A 22347-nucleotide genomic window follows, 5' to 3' on the forward strand; every position below is an offset into this window, starting at 1 on the left:
ACACACACACATACATCCCTTTACAAAGAAGGGGAAAGGCAGATCTATATACAATTTATAAACACACAGGAGGTGGAGACGAAAGCACTACTGAAGGGATCAGGTCACCAAGGCCTTGAATGCCAACCTAATGCCCATGAACATCTGTGGACAGTGGGAGCCAGTGAGGGTTTCTGGGCAGGGGAGTACCACGAGCAGAGCTTCCGTTCAGGAGGAAGGTAACTGTGACAGCCAGGAAAAGAGAGAATAAGAAAGGAAGAAAGTTGTGATCTCCTTCCTCCAGCCCCTGAGATGTACTTCCCCCAGCCTCCTCCACACCGACCGGGGCTCTGGCCTGCAGCCTGGGCAGCGGAACGCTGTTTTAAGGCCTGCCCCCTTACAGCCCAGGGTCTGTTCCACAGGACTGCGTGTGCCTGGCCACTAAGCACTCATAGGCCTGGCCGTGTTAATTGTGAGCATCTTGCTGTGCCAGCCAATCAGACAGCAGTCTCGGAGGGAAAGAATCTCTTTCCACGGCCCCTGCCTTTGCCCTGGAAACAAGCCCGACTTCTCAGAGGCAGCTACGGAGAAAGGCAGCAAAGGAGCAGCCCTGGCTTCCCGGGCCTGGCTGTCCATCCTAGGAGCTGGGACTGGGGAGAAGTGCTGCCTGCCACACACCAAAAATCGCAAAGAGACCAGAACCTAATGCTGGTCGCTGGACTCCATGCCGCTCGAGTGTGTGGCCCTCCCCCCAAACAACCCGCCATGTGGGACTCTGAGCTCTGTTGGCTCCAGCATTGATTTTCTATGGTCTCGAGCTCGCAAAGCACGCTTCTGGAGCAGGAATTCAGAGGAAGAAAGTCTGCTAAGGCAGCAGCTTTACCTTCCTCTCTGGCCTGCCTTCTCCACACCCCAGTCAGGTAGAAAGCCCGTGTCCAGAAGCGATGTGGACAGGCAAGCTTGGCGCAAAGAGGACCAGGGAGGACAGAAGCAGGCCCAGTCCCCGTGGCTCCATTACAGCCGGTGAGGACCAAGGTTAGCAGGAAGGAGATGGAGATGCCTTCACTCATCCCACAAGAATTTCCTCGGGGCCCCTCTGTGCCGGTCTGTGCCAGATGCTGAGGGAGTTGAGACAAATAAGATCTATTCCAGCTCCCTGGGAGCTTGGGGTTGGCAAAGGAGTCAGATCTATAAGAAGGCAATTTCAGCCCAGAGTGACGGCTGCCACAAGGCACAGCGGCAGCCCGGGGAGGAAGCAATTGCATATCCGGGAGACAGGGCTGCCTGGAGGAAGTGACATCCAAGCTGGGTTTTGAAGGCCAACTAAGAGGTCACTGGCAGACAAGGTGGGAAAATGAAGAGCTTATGCCAAGGCATGTAGGTAGGAGGAAAAGAATGTATTTTCTTCTCAAGATGACAAGTCATTTCTATCTGGGGGATGCGGGGAACTGGAGGCAACTGGTGCGACAGCTGGGATTAAAATTAGGTTTGAAATTCGATGCAGGTTAAAGGGAGACGTTTTGCTGTGTCAGATTGGCTGGTGGCAAAATAACAAAAAAACACGTGCTTTGCATGTAGTACCTCATTTAGACCTGGGAACAAGCCTGTGAGGTCAGTGGCTGGTCTCATCCCATCCTACAGATGGGGAGATGGAGTTCCAGAGAGGTCGATGACTTGCCCAAGGTCACACACGTGGTTGGGTGGCGGGTGCCAGGGGCTGGGGGAGGGGGAGTGGGGAGTCAGTGTTTAATGGGTACAGAGTTTCAGCTTGAGAGATCAGAAAAGTCCTGGGGCTGGATGGTGGTGAAGTTTGGACAACAGTGTGAATGTACTTAATGCCGCTGAATGGTACACTTACAAATGGTTCAAACGGTAAATTTTATGTTGTATACATTTTACTACAATGAAAGTAACAGAAAGACACGGGACGGGTGTGGAGAGATGCGGTCATTGCATCTGTGGCTACGGCAGGTGGGGAGGAAAGTGTGCCCTCCCGGGCCAGGCCTGCCACCACGGCAGAGCGGACACACCCAGGCGGCTGCGGCCCGGCTGTGCTGCTCCGTGTGTGACATGAGTGGGGCAGGTCTCAGGGCCTCTCTGGGAGGACCGAGGAAGCGGCTGATTCACAGATTTCCTCTAGCTGCTGCCTCCTGTGGCAACGCCTTATTAGGAAGGCTGGGCTCAGGCAGAGGATGAGTAAAAGGCACAGAAAAGCCAGGCCTCAAGGTTCTGCACATTTCCACGTCCCCTGACTTGCGATCCTGCTTCAGGAGAACGTGCCTTCCAGGAATTACATCTGTAAGGGTCCAGCTCCAAGCAGATGCCACCCTCCAACCGGGTCGGCAGGAAAGTTTACTAAAGGGTCCATTTACAAAGGTGTGGCAGGGCTTAGGGAACCAAAAGGGGTGGAGCAGTACCTGAGGCACGAGGGCAGGGCTGTTACCACCCTTAGCGGGGAAGGGTGGATCCAGGGTACGGACAACCCTGCGGGAAGGGAGTTAGGGGAATGAATACCCAGACCTCTCCCTCCTCTGCCCTCAGCCTCCTGCCAGGGCCTCCCATCAGCCAAGCCCAACAGGAAGGCAGAGGACAGGGAACCATCAGTGAAGTCCCACAGGCCAGCCCTCAGGGCCAGAGCAGGGTGGTAAAACCCTGCAAGGAAGTCAGAGGAACAAAGGGAGGGGCCGCTCCAAAGGGAGTCTGCAGCAAACTGTCCAGCGGACCGGCCAGGGCTGCCGAGAAGTGTCCTCTCCGGTCGCCACCCTCTTTCAAAGGCTGACCTCGGCCCCAGGGTGGGAGGGAGCCCTGGGCTCTTTCAGGCCTGGAGGGGAGCTGGTAGTTTGCTGGAAAGAGTCCTGCTTGCTAGCAGCGAGCCCTGGCCAGGGCCTAAAGACCCTGTCCCAGCAGGGCCGTGTCCGTTCATTCAGACATTCGTCCAGCCAACCCTCCTGCGAATGCCTCGGGGCCAAGGAGGGCTGGGCGCTCCGGATGAACACGCGGCAGCCCCCGCCGCCCTCAGCTTCAACCTGAGAACCACGCCGGGGCCAGACCGCGGTGGGCGCTCTCCTCCGGGCCTGGGCGCGGGCGCCTGCTCTCCGTCGCCTCCCCTGTACTGCGGGTCAACCGCCTCTCCCACCCGGAGCAGTCCTGGGCATTCGGAGAACATTCCGAACAGCAGGAGGCCCTGCACCGGGCGTGGAGTGAGTGCTCCCCATTTGGGAAGCGGTGGTCTGTTAACAAGCACCCACCGGCCCTCACTCACGCTCACCACCCTATCTCCATGTTTCGCTGCGATTGTTGCAATTATATTGCACTCGCCTTGCATTGGAAGCGGTTTTTCTCTCCCTCTCTCTCCATCTCTCAGACTGTACACCCCAGAGAAAAAGCCACCGCCTCGTGCTCCTCCCTGAATCCCCAGGGTTGGGTGGAGCTGGGTTTACAACTGCCAACATTTATACCGTGGCCAGACAGTGCCCACGGCTCCACTTGCGCTTAATCGCGAGGACAGCCCTGGTTGGGAGGCAGTCGTACCAGGCCCATTTTATAGGTGAAGAAACTGAGCCCAGAGAGGTTAAGCAACTCGCCCAAGGTCACAGAGTCATAAGCGGCAGAGCTGCAATTCGAACCGGAGAGCCCGGCCCTCAAACCCCGCGCTGGACGGCGGCTCTCGGAGCGAGGAGCGCTGGAAGCAATCGACCAGTCAATCAGGGAACGCGCCGCGGACACGCGCCGGCCCCTCCCCCGGCCGCGGCGGCTCGGCGCCGGCACAAAGGCCCGGCCGAGGCCGGACGTGGGCCAGCCGGGTCCGCGCGGGCCGGGGGCGGGGCGGGGCGGTACGGGGCGGGCCCTCGGAGGGGCGGGCCGGGGGCGGGGCGGCCGAGGGCGCGGAGCGAAGGGCGGCGGCGGCGGCTCGTGCTCGGCCGGCTGCGATCGCGGCGCCCCGGCCCGGCCCGCGGAGGAGCGGCCATGCCGCCGCGGCGCAGCATCGTGGAGGTGAAGGTGCTGGACGTGCAAAAGCGGCGGGTGCCCAACAAGCATTATGTGAGTGCGCCCCCACGCCCCCTCGAGCCCGCCGCCGGGCGGCCGGGACCCCCGGCCCCGCAAACTTCTGCTCCTGCCCTGCCCCCGCCGCCCCCTGCGCTGCCCGCCGCGGCGCTGCCCGATCCCCCTCTCCTCCCCTCCCCCCTCCCCTCCCCCTCCCCTCTGCCCCGCTCTCCTCCATCCCGTCCTCCCGCCGCGCCCCCACTCGCCTCTCTGCCGCTCCTCTTCGCCTGTCCGTTCTCCCCTTGTCACCCCGACCCCACTGCTGCCCGTCCGTGGAAAAGCTTGGCCCCAGCCGGTGCAGGAGACGGAGGGACGGACAGAGGGAGGGAGGGAGAAGCGCCCGTTCTCGGGCCGCCGGCCCTGCCCCTCCTTGTCTGGGAGGCGCTCGGACCCGCCGGGCCCGGCCACAGGTAGCCCCTCCAGGGACCGCCAAGCCTGCCTCTGTCCTTCTGGAGGAGACCACTGGGAATGGATCCTCTGAGGGCTGCACTTTGGAAGGTTAAGGAAACGGTCCCTGCCCCTCTCTTCCATCCCAACGTTTTAAAATGTATGAAAGTTTTCTCCTGGTGTCTCCCTCTAAAATGGGAATTTTGTTTCGAGCTGGGAGGACTTGAGAAAATGGGCCAGTAGCGTCATTTTGCACATGTGCAGGTCGAGGCTCGAAGGGGCTGCAGGTTCTGGACGCGGGAGCTGCGTTCAGGGCTTCCCTGCCTCTGGAAGGTGGGCCTGGGGCAGACGGTGCCCCGCGGGTGGGAAATGGCTTCCACCTAGCAGCCTGGGAGCTGAATCCGGGGGTCCAAGGGGCCCTGGGACCACGTCAGAGGTGCCGGGTGGAGGATACCCGGGCTGTGGGATGTTGGGCCCAGGGGAGGCCTGGGGGTGGCCCGTCTGCAGGAGGGAGGGGGCTGTGGTGTCTCTGGTGGTGAGAAGGGGGCAGTGGCCTCGCCTTGCTGCAGAGAAGTTAACCAGGAAGGGGAAAAGAGCAGGAGGGAGGGAAAAAAATCCTAACAAAGAAGTGTAGAACAATGAATAGCAGAGGGCGTTGGCTGCCTGAATTCAGCTCCTTGGCCTCCCTGCGAGGCGTCTTTGGATCCGTTTTCTTAAGGGGCTCATTCTCATACAGCAGAGCCACATGCCCTCCGTGAACGGCCTATACAATTGCCAGAGGAGATGGCCGGGAATCCACTCCACGCTCTGCGGAGCGGGCGTGCTGTGCGAGGCTGTATTGTTATTGGCTGGGCAGCCGGTTATTCAACCCCGAGCCAGGCGGTGGGAAGCTATTTCCTGGACCTGTGGCATCTTTAAATAGAGTGAAGTTTCCCTTGATTCCAGAGCTGAGCTAAATTGTCTTTTTTTCTCCCTTTTTTTTTTTTTTTTTTGTTTGGTTAACTGTTTCAAATGCTGCCAAATCTTGGTTTCTTGTTTGAGCCTGTTGGGTGTGTAGCTGAGTTGCCTCACTGGTATGAGCACACTTTTTACCAGCATGGCAACAGGAGGAACTCTGGTGCTCTCCACGCCACCGCCCACGGGACCTGTGAGCTGGCGAAACCAGAACAGACAGAGCCACCAAGTCCTGGGCGCCCTGGTGCGCTCCCTCCTGCCTCTCCCGTCGCCATCGCCTCAGGTCAGGCAGAGCCGCGCAAGCCCGGTTGACAGAGGAGGAAACTGAGGCTCAGAGAGGCGAGGTCCTTCGCCTGAGGTTACAGTCAGAAGCCGAGCAGGGATGTAAATCCAAGTCTGTTGGACCCCAAAAAGTGGCATTCCACCAGACCGCACCTCTTCTCAGATCCCACCCCCCTCCGTTTCCCTAACAAGGTCCCCTTAAAAACCGGGACATCCGCCATCATCTGTGACCGCCTTGAGAATTTTCATTCTCTGCTGGGTCCTGTCCCTGCCTGCCAGTTTTTTGAAGGTTCTGCAGCTTTGAGGGGCATCTTTCTAAGCTTTCAGCCACTTCTTAGGGGCCCCTGAGACAAGTCTCTAAATGTTAAAGTGTGGATGTGGGTTCAAATCTTGGCCTCACAACTTGCTAGCTGTGTGCCCCTCTGAGCCTCAGTATCCTGAGATGTAAGATGGGAGTTAGGGTGCCCCCTTCCTGGGGCGAAGGACCGGGTGATGGGCAGGGTTGGCGTTCCGTCACCATCGGATGCCTGCCTCCCCGCCTCCCCACCCCGTGGTGTCCGTGTCACTCTGATTGGGAACGTGCTGAAGTCACATGGAGTGATTTCACCAAGAACTTGTTTTTCTGTGTGTGGGTTTCCCTACCCCATGGTGTCCATGTCACTCTCATTGGGAACATACCGAAGTCATGTGGGCAGGGATTTCACCAAGAACTTGTTTTTCTGCCTGTGGGTTTAGTGACTCTTACGATTCAAAGGGGTCCCTCCCCTCTATCCAGCCTTCTGGGCTCCTCAGATTAAGAGGGGCAGTGAGTTTAACTGAAGCCTGAGTTGTCCACAGGAACAGAGAAAATTTAGTGCCATGATGGGAGGGAATCCAAAACCCACCAGAAACCACCAGCGGCCCCCGCCCCTGTTCTCAAGCCATGTGCCCACCACCACCCTGGAAGGAATGGGCATGGAGGCGGCTGTTGGCATGGACTGGACTTTCATCCCATTTGGTACCCTCCTTTCTGAACCTGGCCCAGCCACTCTGGAGAGGGAGCATGAGCAAAAGAGTTGGACAGTCTTGAGCTCTGCCACTTCCTGCTGTGTGACCTTGGGCTGGTCGATTTACCTCCCTGAGCTTCAACTTCTATAATCTGCAAATTATGAACACTGATACTTCCCTCTAGAGCAGAATTTCTCAACTTCAACACTTGACTTTTGGGACCAGATCTTTCTTTCTTGTGGGGGGCTGTGCTGTGCTTTGTAGAATATTTAGCAGCATCTCTAGTTTCTACCCGCTAGATGCCAGTAGCATCCTCCTCCCCAACTGTGACAACCAAAAATGTCTCCACACATTTGAGGGTGGAGGGGGCAAAATCACATATACCTCTCCCCCCCCAAACACTGCGTTAGAATATACAGATCACTCATGGAGAGTTCCAGTCACCCTGCCCCTAGTTCCCGCCACCCCCTCCCCATTTGCAGCTGCCTTGGCCACCACCTGCTCATCTCTCCGTTGGCTGCGAGGGAAGGAGTCACAGGTGCTGTAGATGTCATCGGAGATCTGCCCCTGGAGCTCAGGGTTGGGCCACCTGTGCACCTGAAATGGTGTCTTCCCAACGATCAGAGTGGCGTCCTCTCCGTGCCCGGCCTCAGGTTCCTTCACCTGTGGGCAGAGACGTCATCAGTGGGCCCAGGGGCAGAAGCTGCCAGGGCCTCTGAGATCCCAGCGGTGGGTGGGGATGCTTGGTGACAGTGCTGTCGGTGATACAGTTTGGAGAGGGCTCCCCTGGAGCCGCCCCCTCTGTCAGAGGCGGAGAGGTGGAGACCTGGGGCGCTGCTGCCTTCTCTGCCAGCACCCTTCCTGCCCGAGAGCCCAGGGCCCTCTGAATGAATGGAAAGGGGGCTTTCAAGTGTGACACGCTGGGGGATGCTCCCGGGCTAGGTTCTCTTCCGGCTTGAGGGGAGGAAGACGGCCTGCCTGGTTTGACTGGCTTTATTTGGATCGTCCCATTCCCCGCACTAGAGAGGGCTGTGCTTGGGCTTGGGGAGAGTCCCCGGGGGGGGCCGGCCCGCTCTGTCCTGAGGTCTTGAGGTGTTAAGGGGAACAAGACGGTAGCAGTGGTTAGAGCAGCAAGAATCGTAATACTAGCTGGAGTTTGGTCTGTTCTTGTGGGCCGGGCGCTGGCTTAAGCTCTCTGCCTATTTAGTGATCACAACAGCCCTTTAACATCGATGCTTGCTCATTCTATTCATACAATGTTTCAACTATACAGAGACATAGAAGAAAATAAGCTCTGTCTTTCCACCATCGGGCTCTATGAGATCTTTACCTTTTGCCAGACTTGTTTCAAATCATTTTTATTTTTATTTTTTAAGAAATAAAATAGTGCAGACATAAAGCCCCCGGTGGCGCTCCCCAACACTTGCCCCCCAAAAATCAGGGTCCTGCCTATGGTGTTATTCCCATGCACGTTTCTAAAATAGACTGACAGATAGAATTTTTCTTCTCTAATGGCTTTATTGAGGCATGTTTTACATACCGTAAAATTCACCTGCTACAAGTGTACAGTTCACTGGCTTTTTCAGTAAATTTCTAGAGCTGTGTAACCATCATGACAGCACAGTTTTATAATATTTCCATCACCCCCCGAAAAGATTCCTTGCACCCGTTTGCAGTCAACCCCCTTCCCACCCCAACCGCCTGCACCTTCGAATGTTTTTACCTTTTTAATACTCCCCAAGATCTTGTATTGAATGTAAAGACGGTACACGTTTGAGATCTCTGTTGATCCTTGTAGCTGCGGTCCGTTTTCACTGCTGTGTAGTATTCCATTTATCAGTATTCTCCTGTTTACTCCAGCTCCTTTGGGGGCTTTTAGGATGCTCCTAGCAGTTCACTCCCAAGCAGCTGCTTCCTTGCGCCCACATGCACAGTGGGATTGCTGGGTCCTGGCGTTCATGCATCTTCATCCCCAGGAGCAGTGTCTGTGGGTCCCTTTGCTCTGTGCCCTGCTAATACTCTGAATTGTCAGACCTTTTTGTTTTTGCCAATCTGGTGGGTGCAAAATATTATCTCATGGTAGTGCCTGTTTGCTACTGAGGTTGAACATCTTTTCCCACCTGTATCGGCCGTTTGAGTTTTCTCCCCTGTGAATTGCCTGTTTTATCTTTTGCCCCTTTTTCAGTATATCGGGTTATTTGTCTTCTATTAATTTGTACAATTTATTTATATGCAGGACCCTAATCCTTCAGGTAGTTACATAGTGTTCTCATTCTCCCCTTGAGACTGGAGGCTCAGAGAGGTGGAGGCACATGCCTGAGGTCACACAGCAGGGAATGGCAGTGTGGGGATTGAGTCAGATGCCTACCTGTCTGGGAGAGGTGGCAGCCCTGGGATCCCACCCCTGAGCCAAGTGACCTGGGTGGGCCACTTAAGCTTCTGGAGCCCAGTTGCCCCATCCTGGCCCTTCCCTCATCTCACTGGTCCCTCAGCCTGGATGATGAAGTGCAGGCTGCCACCAGCCCTCAGTCATTCTCGCTCCAGGACGCCCTGGTTGGATGGTGCCCCTGGAGACATGGGTTGGCAGACCCTGTGCTGCCAGCCTTGAAACCTCTGTCCCCTGTTTGCCAGGCGCTCAGAGCCCAGGCATCACTGTTCTGAGCAGCCAACTTTGCTGGGTGGACCACACCCTTATTGGGCATTATCGGCATTCCCGTCTCAGCCTATCTGAGGCCGCAGGCTGGCGAGCTCAGTGGTCTGGGACAGACCGTGAATCTGCTGCCCGAATTGGCTGCCTTCTGTTTCCCAGCCACCCCGTGCCTCCCCACAGCCATCCCTCGCTCCCCCTTTTGCAGGAACACGCAGAGCAGGGCGACAGACCTGAGCGGAGAGAACGTGCGTGTTGGAGTCTAACGTATCTGGGTTCAAGTTCGCGTGGCCCTGGGCGACTCCCTTGACCCCCGGCCTTAGTTTTCGCGTCTGTAAAGTGAGCGCGGTGTCTTCCCTCTAAGACTGTTGTGTGCGTCTTTGACAGTGTTTGCACTCAGTCTCTGCTCCATCCTTCCTGCCGGGGCATCAGTGCCACTGCGACCTTCGTGATGGAAGGGTCTGGCATCGAGTCCACTTCAAGCACTCCTGAGCTGGGCAGCCTTGCAGCTGAGCTACCTGAGGGCCCATAAAGTGGGGGGAGTCCTAACACTTACCTATGAGTTTAGGGCTATTGTGAAGGTAACTCACGTTGCACAGTACTGAGCCTGAGGCCTCGTGTGTAAAAGGCACTCATTCAATGAAATAGTATTCTTGAAAAATACTGTTATTGATAATGTCCGTGATGCAAACCTCTGCCTCTTTCTTGCCCGCTGCCCTGGGGGCCTGCGACGTGTTTTCCCTGCTCCTTCGTCTTGAGGCATTTATGGGTGCCGGCCCCAGCGGGACACCCAGCTACCGCTGGGATAAGCCCCTGAGCAAGGCTGAGCCTTCCGGCCTGCTGCACAGTGGGTTCTGTCCTGCCCTGTCTGTGTCACACTGAGGCAGTGCCCTCGGGAGGCATTAAGGCCCGTTGGGTGGGTTTTTAAAAATGGCTGTTGCCTCCTCTTGATTGAAAAACAGTGGACCTCACCAGCCCCACTGTGCCGTCCTGCTCCCTCTGGCCCATGGGTGCAAGGAGCCACGCCCCTACCCCACCTGGCAGGTTGTCCTCAGTGGGCGATGTCCCAGCCTGCTTCTCGTATACCCTGAGCTCCTGCACTTGTCTCAGAATCAAAGCGGGGTGGGGCAGCTGTCATATCTTCAGATTACTTAACTGCCACTTTAGTTCAGACTTTGAGTCTGTGCCATTCCATGCTTCTGATAGGCACAGAAAGCCTGGCTTCAAATCCTTGCTCTGCCACCTGCCAACAGTGTGACCTCACCCAAATTACCTACCCTCTCTCTGCATCTTGGTTTCCTCATCTGTAAAGTGGGAACGATAATAGTTCCAATGTCATAGGGCTGATATGAGGATTAAATGGGCCTAGCACATATGTGGGGTCCATAACTGTGAGCTCTGTTAGCAGTGTGCAAACATGGTGTCATTTATGATGGTAAAAAGCTGGTATCCATAGGGGCTGGCCCAGTGGTGTAGTGATTAAGTTCCTTTACTCCACTTTGGTGGCCCAGGGTCCACAGGTTTGCATCCTGGGCATGGACCTGTACACCTCTCATCAGCCATGCTGTGGCAGGTGTCCCACATGCAAAATAGAGGACGATTCGCACAGATGTTACCTCAGCGACAGTCTTCCTCACCAAAAAAAAAAAAAAGTTGGGGGGCCAGCCCAGTGGTGCAGCAGTTAAGTTCTCATGTTCTGCTTCGTCGGCCCCTGGTTCGCTGGTTTGGATCCCAGGTATGGACCTGTGCACTACTTGTCAAGCCATGGTGTAGCAGCTGTCCCACAAATAAAGTAGAGGAAGATGGGCAGAGATGTTAGCTCAGGGCCAGTCTTCCTCAGCAAAAAGTGGAGGATTGGTAGCAGATGTTAGCTCAGGGCTAATCTTCTTCAAAAAAAAAAAATTTGTAAAGTTGATATCCACAGAAATGCCCATCAGTAGAGAACAAGATGAATAAAATGTACCATATCCACAGGCTGGAATACCATCAAGATGGTACAAATGCACTCCCTTTCTGTCATGGGAATATTAAATAGTAAATGCTGGTTGCAAAACAACATGCTCGGGCTGATTCCCACCTGATGACAAATGAAGGATGAAAACGTGCGTCTGTATAAGCACAGAAATACAGCTGATAAAATATATGTCACTTTTTTTTTTTGCTCATCTGTGCTTTTCTCTATTTTCCAAATGTTCTGCAGTGAACACATATTCCTGTTTTCAGTAAAAATTGAAAAAATAGCAAATGCTCATTTTAAACAAGAAGCAGTGCCAGACTAAGGTGGCTCCAGCCGGGTTCCCACATCCTGCCCTGAAGCAGTGGGGCCCCCACCTCCTCAGAGAGCCTGTGCCCCCCAGGGGGGCGCTGGCCTCGGGGACTCCTGCCCTGCTTGTGCCACAGAAGGAGGTGTCTGGATGTGGCTTTGCAGTCTGAGAGCCCAGCAGTGGGAAGAGGTGAGTTTAAAATACCACGAGAGAAGCCCTGAGCAGATGCTTTTCTAGTTAAAATGCTCTGTGCTCGGTGGTCCCGGCCCTGCCCTCCTTTGTTAGCACTTGCAGCTGAGTAGGGTTGGGAAGAATGGCAGGCTGAGTTCTACGGTCTGTACCCCAAGGTCACAGGGGCACCAGAAAGGTCATCCAGTTTAGAGGTGTGCCCCACCTCCAACTCCCCTGGGTGTTTCATGCATCCCTTGTCCCCCACCCAGAGGTGCCCAGGAGTCAGCAAGCCACACAGTTATCATACTGCCAGTTCTCGAGGACACTCAGACCCTGGTTACAAATCGTGCATGCTTTTGTCCTCAGAGAAAGATCTGCAGTAGAGGGAATGGTCTTGCTTTGCATGACTCAGTTTTCTCTTCCGCTTGGAGATGAAGGCCAGCTGTGGGTTACTGCAGCTGCAGGAAGGAAAGCCACTGGCCGCGTGTCCTGTCAGCCTGGTGGGTACAAGCGGTGAGTCGCGAGCACCCACCCTTGGCTGAAGGAGAGAAGCTGAGGCTCGCTAAGAGAAGGCTGGAAGGTTGCGAGCGTGGCTTCTGCCCTCAGAGGCTGGCTTCTAGTCTCGTTCTGTCCTTCACTCGCTGTCGGCCCTGAGCCTTCTGTGGGAAGTGGGGCTTCGGAGCGGGGGCAGTTAACGGAGCTGTGTGCGGGATGCCTGAGGACACTGCTGCTCGGACGGTTATCCTCGGAGCTTCCTGGCCTGGGGTGATGCCCAGAAGCGAGCGCCCTGTGGTCCCTTTCCCGGATCCTTTGTCAAGGGGGTCAGCTGGACCCTGGGTGGACCTGGCACCCCTACCCCCTGCCATGACATGGCAGCTGACTGCTGTGACAGACTCAGGAGGCAGTGGGCCGGTGTGCAGGGGCTGGTGCAGCTCACTGCTCCAGACTCTGCCAGGAGCCTGCCAGCCCAGGCTTTGCCACAGCCATCGTCCTCCGCCCCATTCTCCAAATGCAGGGTGCTCTCCCCATACTTGCTGGGCCAGATGCAAGCCTGCAGGGAGGTGGTGAGCCCACGCCCAGGGCCTTATCTGAGTGCTGAAGGGAGATGGGACTCGAGGTGCCTCCATCACGTGCCTGGGGTGGAGCTCTGCTGCCTGCCTATGCAGGCCCGTCTCAGGCCATCCCGGGCTTGGGGGGGCCAAATTTACCAAATGAAAATATAGGATGCCCAGCTAAATTTGAATTTCAGATAAATGTGCAGTATTTGGGACACACTTATACTAAGAAATTATTCATTTATTTGAAATTCAGATTCTAATGAGCATCCTTTATGTTATCTGGCAATACTGCTGGAACTACAACTTTCAAAAAATAGCAGCAGGGGGCTGGCCCGGTGGCACAGCGGTTAAGTGTGCACTTTCCTCTTCTCGGCGGCCCGGGGTTCACGGGTTTGTATCCCGGGTGCGGTCATGGCACCACTTGGCACGCCACACTGTGGTGGGCGTCCCATATATAAAGTAGAGGAAGATGGGCACGGATGTTAGCTCAGGGCCAGTCTTCCTCAGCAAAAAGAGGAGGATTGGCAGCAGTTAGCTCAGGGCTTATTTTCCTCAAAAAAAAAGAAAGAAAAAAAAGAAAAAAATTACAACAACCAAGGGACCTTCGTCCTTTGTAAGATTGACGGTGTTTCTTGAGAATTCACAGAACAAACATAAGCCCCTCCAGGGGCAGGCACTTTGAAACATGGGGATGGTGTATAGATAGTCGAACCGGGGATGCAGACAGGTGGACATGGTGTTTCAGCGCCAGCCTGGGACTGGGGGCTGAGAAGACGCCCGCGCCCTTGGGTTCCGGGAAAGCTGGATGGGAGAAGGCAGCATGGCGGCGGTGACCCGAGGCTGATTACGGGAGGGATGTTGCCACGTGGAGGAGGGCAGAGAAGTGGAAACCCTGGCGGGTGGCGTGTCTGCAAAAAGCAGGAGAGATTTGAGTGATGGAGATGACGCTCAACAGGTAGCTGGGGGCCGGAAGGATCTAGGGCTCCTGACTGGGCCTAGCACATAAAGGACAGAAGGCAGAGACCCTGCCCTCAGGAAGGCCGTGGCCCCGTGCACACGGGCTGGGGGCCGGGCTCAGGACCGTGGGGTCCAAGATGGAAGTCACTGGACTAGTTGGGAGGAGCTGGTACTCAAGGGCACGCCCGGGCTTGATGGCGGGTAGGAAGGCCTTTCACAGGAGAATGGAGAGGGCAGAGCACCTGCCAAACGGAGGGCCGTGTGCTGACTGTGCAGGTGAAGTTAGAGAGGGAGGGAGGATGGAAAATATTAGAGGGGACTGTGAATGCCAGGAGGAATTCTGAAATTTGGGAGGGATTAAAGAACTCCAGACTTGTTTTATTCTCAAGGCTTTATAACAATTCATTATATTCTTATTATAGTATAGCCATCATTTATCTGAGTGCTTATTATGCGCTCAAGGCTTTTCATGGTTCGTGTCACTGAATCCGCTCAGCAGCTCTGTGAGATAAGGGGTGTTAGTCAGAACTCTCGGGTTGCAAGTGACAGAAATGAACCTGGCTGACTTAAGCTATAGGGAATGCATTGGAAAGACGGCTCTGGCAGAATCAAGGGCATAGCTCCTCGCCCAGTCACAGAAAGGACTGTGCATCCAGGCAGTAGGCACTGCCAGTGGGCGTCAGAGCATCTCCAGCTGCAGGCAGCTGCTCCATCCCTCAGTCCTTTTGGCCACTCAAGAGTCCTGTTCCAGGAAGAGAGAATCTGATTGGCACAGCCGGATCAGCAGGTCATCCCTTGGCCAGGCAAAGGCGGGATATTGTGATAGACAGGCCCACTGCAACTGCAATAGTGGGAGGGGTGGTGGTTGTAGGAGATTCAGGGCGCTGTAGTTGGAAGAAGCCGGTGGGGACCCTGGACAGGCGCAAACAGTAGATTTCTGCTGGGTGGGTTGTGTTAATAGCCCATTTCACAGATGTGGAAACTGAGGCTTGGGAAGTGGAGCCGTTTGCCCAGGATCACACTCAGCTGTGCTGCGTATCGCTACTGTAAATAGGGTACAATCAGCTCACCCCGCAGACTTGAAGGGAAACGTTGCCTTAAAGCACGTAAGGATAATATTTTCTGTTCTGCTTAATTAGGCAGAATTGTATGGACCCCCTGCCTACTGCACTGGCAAAGAAAGCCAGAAACCCAGGGTGGCGTCACCATTTCCTCCTCCCCAGCCAAGGTGTGAATCAGCAGCCTGTGGCTTCGGGCCATCCTTGGCTGCCGGTCAGTTGCACAGATGTGGGTTTATCATCTGCCCCGGGCCAGGCCTGGCCCTGGACCGGAGAGAGGCTGAGATGACCAGAAAGCCTTTGTCCTCGCAGAGGTCACCATCTGTTTGGAACGCGTCACCACAGCATAGGGGCTGTGACAGGGACCGGTGTGGGGCTGTGGGCCAGGGCAGGGGTCTGAGGCCTGGGCTGCTCATTTCCTGCTGGGACAGAGCGGTGCACTCTGAGCTGGGGTGGAAAGGAGACAGGTGCTCTGGGGCTGGGAAAGCTGACTAGCAGAGGCGTTCTAAATGTGGGTAGATTTCACAGGGTCCTTGAACTTGGAAATGGGATGGCATGGCTTTATTTCTCACTAACCTCCAACGGTAAGTTAGCATCGCATTCCGTTATGAATGAAGGCGACACCCTCAGTGATACCAGTAACATCTGTGACTATGTCATCAGTAGAAATGCACCTATATTTTCGTGTCACTCTACAGTTGTTGCCTGGATCCCAATAGATCATTTAAACTCTTCGTGTTTCAATATTGGGGGTATTTTACCCACCACTAGATTTTGTTATTTATCACATTAATGAAAGTGTACATGTATTCGTAATTTTATTTTTTGAAACATTTTTATTACAATTCAGTATAAGTAGTGTTATTTGAAATCCTGTGTGCTTTATTTTATTCATTTTAAATCATTCTGACGGGGCCGGCCCCATGGCCGAGTGGTTAAGTTTGCACGCTCTGCTTCGGCGGCCCTGGGTTTCTCAGGTTCAGATCCTGGGCATGGACCTAGCACCACTCATCAGGCCGTGCTGAGGCGGCGTCTCACACAGCACAACCGGAAGGACCTACAGCTGGAATATACAAGTACATACTGGGGGGCTTTGGGGAGAAGGACAAGAAGAAAAAAAAGATGGGCAACAAATGTTAGCACAGGTGCCAGTCTTTAAAAAATAAATCATTTGGAGAAGGAGTCTGTGGGTTTCATCAGATTCTCTGTCCACGGCAGAGAAAAAAGTTGGAAGACTTGTGGGTAGAAGTTTCAGAGTCTGGGCTCGGAAGCAGGTGGCGTGGGTCTGACTTGGCAGTGCCAATGCCCAGCAGAGCGTGTGACCTTAAGTAAGTGACTTAACTTCTCTGTGCCTCAGTTTCTTCATCTGTAAAATGAAGGAAAGAATAGTACCTACTGTGGGTTATTTCACATAAAGGGTTTAAAGCAGTGTCTCTGGCACAGAGAATGCTGAGTAAATGTTATTAGTATTATCTTTGCCGTCATGATCATTGCCATTGCCTGCCTGCTGATATGCATTTTGAATACTCAGCCCTGAGTGGCATGACACAGGTGGCCTGGAATGACCACATGCTGAGAAACACACTCTGCATGGACTAGCCCGGGATACACCCCCTAAGATTTAAAGCAGTTTTCCCCGAAGATTTATATATTTGGATATTCAGCAGTGTGGTAATTAAAACAATGTTGAAAAGAGCCTGCGTGTTTATCCTTGGAGGCACGATTAAGTAGATGATATATAGCCTTACAGTGGACTATTAAGGATCCTTTAAAAGTGGTTTGTTCAGAGAATTTTTAATGAAATGGGGAGATGCTCACCATATAACACAAGTGAAAAAGACAAATCGTACATACAATGTAACCTTAATTTTGAAAAATACTTCAATGTATAGAAAAAGGGACTGGGGAGAAATATGCCCAAAGCATCGCCCCTGCAGTGGCAGCATGGACAGTTGGTAGGACCTGGGACTGTGCCCTCAGACTGCTTGTTACCAGCTGGACGGAGCAAGTGACCGGCCCTCCCTGGGCCTCACTTCCCTCCGTCGCAGAGTGGAAACACTAGGACAACGCACCCTCGCGGGAAGCACGCCTTGACCACTGGTTGTTGCGCGCGCTTACATTCTATTTTATATTGTACTGTATTGTCTGTACTTTCGCAGGTTTCTCAGGACGGCAGAGTCGGGAAAGCTTCCAGGAGGGAGAGAGGGAGGGGCCCGGCTTCCCTTGCTCCCTGGTTTCCTGTCCCGTAGACTTGTGTATGAAGCACGAGAAGCTGGCAGGAGAGTCCACATAGGAGCTCAAGTTGAGGCTGGAATTGCCTCTGCCAGACAAGAGCCCAGCAGGGCAGGGGTACAGGGGTGGCCGAGGGCACCCACAGAATCTAACCATCAGGAACGACATATGATTTCCTGCGGGAAAAGGGGCTTCTTGGTGGTAGGAAGTTTGGAACCCTCTTGTGCAGCCCCCCTAGATCTGGTGGCAGAATCCCTGCTCCTCTGCGACACCCCTAATGGGTGGCTATCCCCAGGGTCTGAGAGCTCAGTCCCCCCGCATTCTCACCCAGCTCTTTTCTCTTTCTTCATGTCCCCAGCCCAGTGAGACAGGAAGATGAGGCTGGACTTAGGGGGAGGAAGCAGTTTTTTAGGGCGCACCCTAGACCGTTTTGTTGGCCTCTCTCTGCCTCTCACCCACCCAGGGCACCCAGCTTTGATGCTGAGGCTCCCAGTGGACCAACCCCATCATGGCACTCATGCCCTGGGTCTAGTCATCTGGTAACTTGTCTCCTCTCCCCCCAGGTCCTGAGTCCCTCATAGTCCAGGGTCTGACCCAGAACAGGTGCCAGGTGCGTTCCTTGAATGAAGCCATAACTGCTGGGCGCTCTCTGTCCCGAGGTCGCATGATTCTAGGGTGACGACCACTGACATCCTTCAGCTGAGAGAGAATCAGATTCCTCATGATGACCTCCTGCTGGCAGCAGACCGAGCAGCATGTCATAGTGGTTAGGGTACAGGCTTTGGAGGCAGCCAGACCTGGGTACAGATCCTGGCTTTGTCACTTTCCAGTTGTGCTATTTTGGGTGGGTTACTTAAGCTATTAGAACCTCAGTGTCTTCTTCATTTGTAAAAGGAAGAGTCATCCCGCTACATGATACACAGTAAACACTCAAGAGAAAGTCACTGTGATTCTTAGTGTAGTCCAGTGGACACGGGTGGAATCCTCTAGCCTCCTGGGGTGCTATTAGGTTGATGAACCATATGAAATTTTTGACGTATACAAATGGCAATTTCACTTGGCCCAACCTAATGATCTGGGTTGGATTGGGGCCTAAGGAACCCACTGTATTTACCTGGAGGGGGTTAAGGGCCACCACTATACCGGGCGTCCTACAGACATTATCCTATTTACACTGTCCAACAGCCTGAGAAACAGGCAGTGTGAGGGGCTGGCTGGGGTCAAACTCTGTTTTTTTAACAAGCACCCCCAAGTTTGAGAACCACTGTGGGGGGTAAGTGTGGTTGTGGCCACACACTGGCTAATGAGCTCATTTGTACATGGTAGAGCACCGACTGCTCACCAGCGCTGTGTTCGGCTTCACCTGTGTGGCCTCATTTACTTTTCAAAACTGAGACTTGCTGCCCAAAGTCACCTGGCTGGTGAGTGGTGGAGGCAAGATTCGAACTCAGCTCTGCCCTTCTTGGGAGCCAGGGGAAATGAACATAGTTGCTTACAGGCCACATGACCTCTTTGTCACCTGGTCTTCTTGGTTAGGAATGGGCATTCTGGAGTCAAACAAACCTGGGTTCAAATTCTGACATCCTCCTTAACCAGCTAGGTAGTTTGGGGCCAGTGACCTAATCTCTCTGAATGTCAGTTTTCTCTGCTGTGAAATGGGGTGGTTAATAAGCTTCATTCCGTAGGGTTTCCTGAGAACAGAGTGCTGGGGATTCAGCAAGTGCTCATTAGTTGTTGGTGCTCAGTTGGAGAACTCCTACTCATCCCTCAAGACCCAGAGCAGCTGTGTTTCATCTGGAAAGCCTCTCCAAGTTCCACCAGCAGCATTAGCCCTTGTCCCCTCTGTACTCCCACAGTGGCTATAAAGTGCTTCCGGTGGCCTGTGGCCTGTGAGAGAATTCTAGTAATGTCTTCTCTGTTGAGTACCTACTATGTGCCAGGCACTGTGTGGGACCCTTTAGGTGTGAGCCAGGATCCATTTGACCACATATCCTGGGCTTTTCCCACCATGTCACATGCTGGCTGTGTGACCTTGGGTAAGCCAGTTACTCTTTCTGAGTCTCCAGATCCTATGACATAACATAAATGGAGCCCTTAGTGTAGTGTCCAGTCAGCCCAATAAATCTGGCCCAGTGTGCTGCTTTCATTACTTGGACAGCTTTACTACACTGCCGGTATGCCTCGCACACAGTGGGTGCTCTTGTTGGCTGCCCAGTGCTCTCCAGGCAGCCCTGTTAACACAGGAGAGGCCCCAACTTGAAATCTCCCAGCTCCATTTCTGGCACTGCCCCGGGCTCCTCCGAGGCCTGGCAGCCTTGGAGATCTGTGCGAGCCCTAAGTGCCTGCCCTGGAGGCTTTCCTAGAAAGCCAGCCTTCAGGTTGGTTTCGGCCGAGCCTGGGCTCCAGCTGCCAGCACCTCTGCTTGCCATTGGAAAGTTCCCCGTGCCGGTTTGGGCCAGATGTGTGCGAGGGTGTGTGTTGGCAGCTGGAGGCCGGGCTGTAGCTACACGCCCGAACCAGCCAGTGTTTCCACCAGTGTCAGAGTCGAGAAAAATGGAGGTGCTTGGCCCGGCCAGCCCTGGAAGTGGTTCCTGTGCCCACCAACTGGATAAGACCCAGCAGTGAGGGAAGACGGGCTCCGAGGTGTGGGCAGCCCTGTGTGCGGGCGTGTAAGGAGGGGGCAGTTGATCAGGTTTCAGCACATGACATTCCCGATTTTTCCTTTGAACATAGCTTGCCTCGAAACGGCTGAGTTGGCCCAGAGGAGACGGACTCAGTCTGAGGCTACGATGCGTCGTCTCTGTAACGGGGTTGTCAGAGATGGTGCTGGAGCTGCTTGTGGTCAGGCGGCGTGCCAAGCACCTGTTGTGCTCGTTGGATCCCTAGCCAGCCCTGTAAAGTGGGTCCTGTTATTCTCTCCACTTTACAGATGGGAGAATGGAGGCTGGGAGCCAGGAAGTGACTTGCAGAGTCACACAGCACCGTTGAGCTGTGGAGCCGAGGTTCCATCCCAGGGACTCTAGAGCCAGTGCCTGTCTTTTCCATTAAGGAGTGATTGTTATTTTTAATTTTTACCTTACGTGCGTGCAGGAAAATTCCCTTTTTTGATGTGGCGTTCTATGAGTTTTCACTCACGCATGGGTTCTTGTAACCACCAGCACAGACAGGATACAGAACGATTCCGTCACCCCCAAAGAATTCCCACGGGCTGGCCGGATCTTAAACGCAGTGGGATGCTGCTCCCACTTGGAGCTGAAGTTGCCCCTGTGGGCTTCTCTTTTTCTCCAGTGCCTGTTCAGAGAAGCCTCGGGCTGGAGCGTGGACTTTAATTCCAGGGTCAGGCCCTGTGCCTGCATTCTCCTCGGTAACAAAGCCACTTCTGTTTCTGGTGCCCTTGGCAGTTGAGCTGTTCATTCAGCCATTTCAAGAGCATTGTTACTCTCCAGACACAGAGAGCCTTGAGTGAGGTCACCTTGATTTATGACTGTGTGGCCCTGTCTTGGCGTTTTGTCTGTCTGCCTGCCTTGTGTGTCCATCTGCCTGTTTGCCTCCCACCAGACATTTCCTGAGAGCTCACTGTCACCAGGCCCTGCCTGGGAGGACTTTGGTGAACCAGACAGTCCTGGCCTCTGCCCCTTGGGGGCTCCCAGGAGAGAGGGGGTGACAGTCACGCAAACAGACCAGCACACCCAGAGAAACGTGCTGAGAGAGGGCGACCCAGGGGCTGTGGGAGCCCAGACGATGGGGGCCAGACCCCAACTTGGAGTCTCCAGCAAGGCTTCCAGAAGGAGGCGACCTCTGAGCTGACACCCGACAGTAAGGGAGGAGTTGCTCAGCAGGCAAAGGGAGAGAAGATGTTCCCGCCAGAGGCAGTGTCGTGCGTGAGCAGGGCCGGGAGGCAAGGGAGAGGCTGGCCAGGCTGGAGCCAGAGGAGGCCCCCGAAATCCCGCGACGTGCCCTTGCTGTCTTCCCAGCAAGGCCGAAAGCTTCAGGAGCACAGGGGCTTCTGTCTTCCGTGTTAACAGCCGTATCCCCTGTCCTCAGAAGGGAGCCTGGGACACAGGAGGCGTTCGTCTGTATTTGCTGAATGAAAGAATGAGTGAACTGGTGTCTAAGCAGAGGTGAGAGACACGATTCAACTTTCCCTTAAGAGAGACCACTCGTCTTGCCCATCTCCCGGCGTCGTACCCTCTGCACACAGGTGCATAGCGACCCTCAGCTCCCCCAGAGCTTTCACTGCATTCACTGTGGACAAGAAACATCAGAACACAGCCCTGAACCAGAGCATCTTATCTGCCACTAACACCATGAGCACTTGTTTTTGGGCCCTGTTCCAAGCATTCACTTAATTGAAAAAATTGAAAAAAAAAGAAAAAAGAAAAATTGGCACCTGCCACCCGCGGTGTGTCACTTGCCCTGGCGCCTGAGCTGGGTGATTTCTGATGCTAATGTGGGGACAGGAAAGCTCTGGCCTGGGGCCGGGAGAGCCGAGGCCTGGCCCTAGGGAGCTGGGAGGAGGAGATAGGACCTCAGGGGCTGAAGGGCCAGGATTGAACCCAGCGTGGTCCTCGGTGGGGGGCACGTCCCTGCTCTCTGCCCGGGTTTCCTCCCCTCCGACCTGAGAGGATCCCACTTCCCCAGCAGGCATCCGTGAGGACCACAGCTCTGTTTCTAAAGCGCTCAGCACGCGGCCAGCGCAGCAGCTCGTCCCCCGGCACGGTCACTGATTTTATCTTGGGCCCCCACCCAGCTTGGTCCTGCCTCACTCTGACATCCCACGGTTGCCTCCTAGGTCTCAGAGGCATTGTGATGCTTGGTGGCATTTCTCCAGGAATAAATTTAATGTCCTTTCTCTACGAAGATAAATCTGCGCACTTCAGCTTTTCCGGTGGCGATGCTGCTCTGGGGTGTTGGGAAATCGAACGAACTCCAGGGTGTTGCAATCCCAAAAAGAGGCTGGGAGTGCTGACCTACATGGGCCAGATGTCAGGCCGACGGCTGGGGAGAGCCGGCAGATCGGAACCAGAGGGATCTCGTGGTCTCCACGGGGGGCAGCAGAATCATGTTTCCCGTTAGTTCAGCCCTGGACCCGGCCGGCTGCCTCTGCTCTCTCCTGGCTCCCTCTCCCCTCCACCTCTCTCTCTTTCCCTCCCTGCCTCCTACACTCCTCAGACTGTGCTCCTCCACCTTGGGCCCGGGCAGCCTATTGCCTGAGCGGTGGATCTGGAGCCCAGCCCAGAAGCTCAGCCATGTGGGGGCTTTATTGAGGAGGGCGGGAGTCTCACCCACCTTGTGAAGTTCGTTTCTTAAACCGGGGTCTGCAGCCC

The 22347-nt window shown here is 54.7% G+C and overlaps 1 protein-coding gene across 4 annotated transcripts in view; it reads left to right on the top strand.

Moving 5' to 3' along the window:
- The first annotated feature begins 3844 nt into the window (after positions 1–3844).
- SH3PXD2B (SH3 and PX domains 2B) overlaps positions 3845–22347 on the top strand; it is a 98123-nt gene continuing 79620 nt past the window's right edge. The window contains exon 1 of one of the 4 annotated variants that reach the window (XM_070232918.1): positions 3845–4020. In XM_070232918.1, coding sequence (XP_070089019.1) covers positions 3946–4020 — 75 coding nt within the window. In that variant the 5' untranslated portion in view covers positions 3845–3945. Of the gene's footprint in view, positions 5648–22347 lie in introns of all 4 variants that reach the window. The other 3 variants (XM_023617238.2, XM_070232919.1, XM_070232917.1) reach the window with 3 other exon arrangements.

Source organism: Equus caballus, chromosome 14 (assembly GCF_041296265.1).
Source record: "Equus caballus isolate H_3958 breed thoroughbred chromosome 14, TB-T2T, whole genome shotgun sequence".
Taxonomy (NCBI): Eukaryota; Metazoa; Chordata; class Mammalia; order Perissodactyla; family Equidae; genus Equus; species Equus caballus.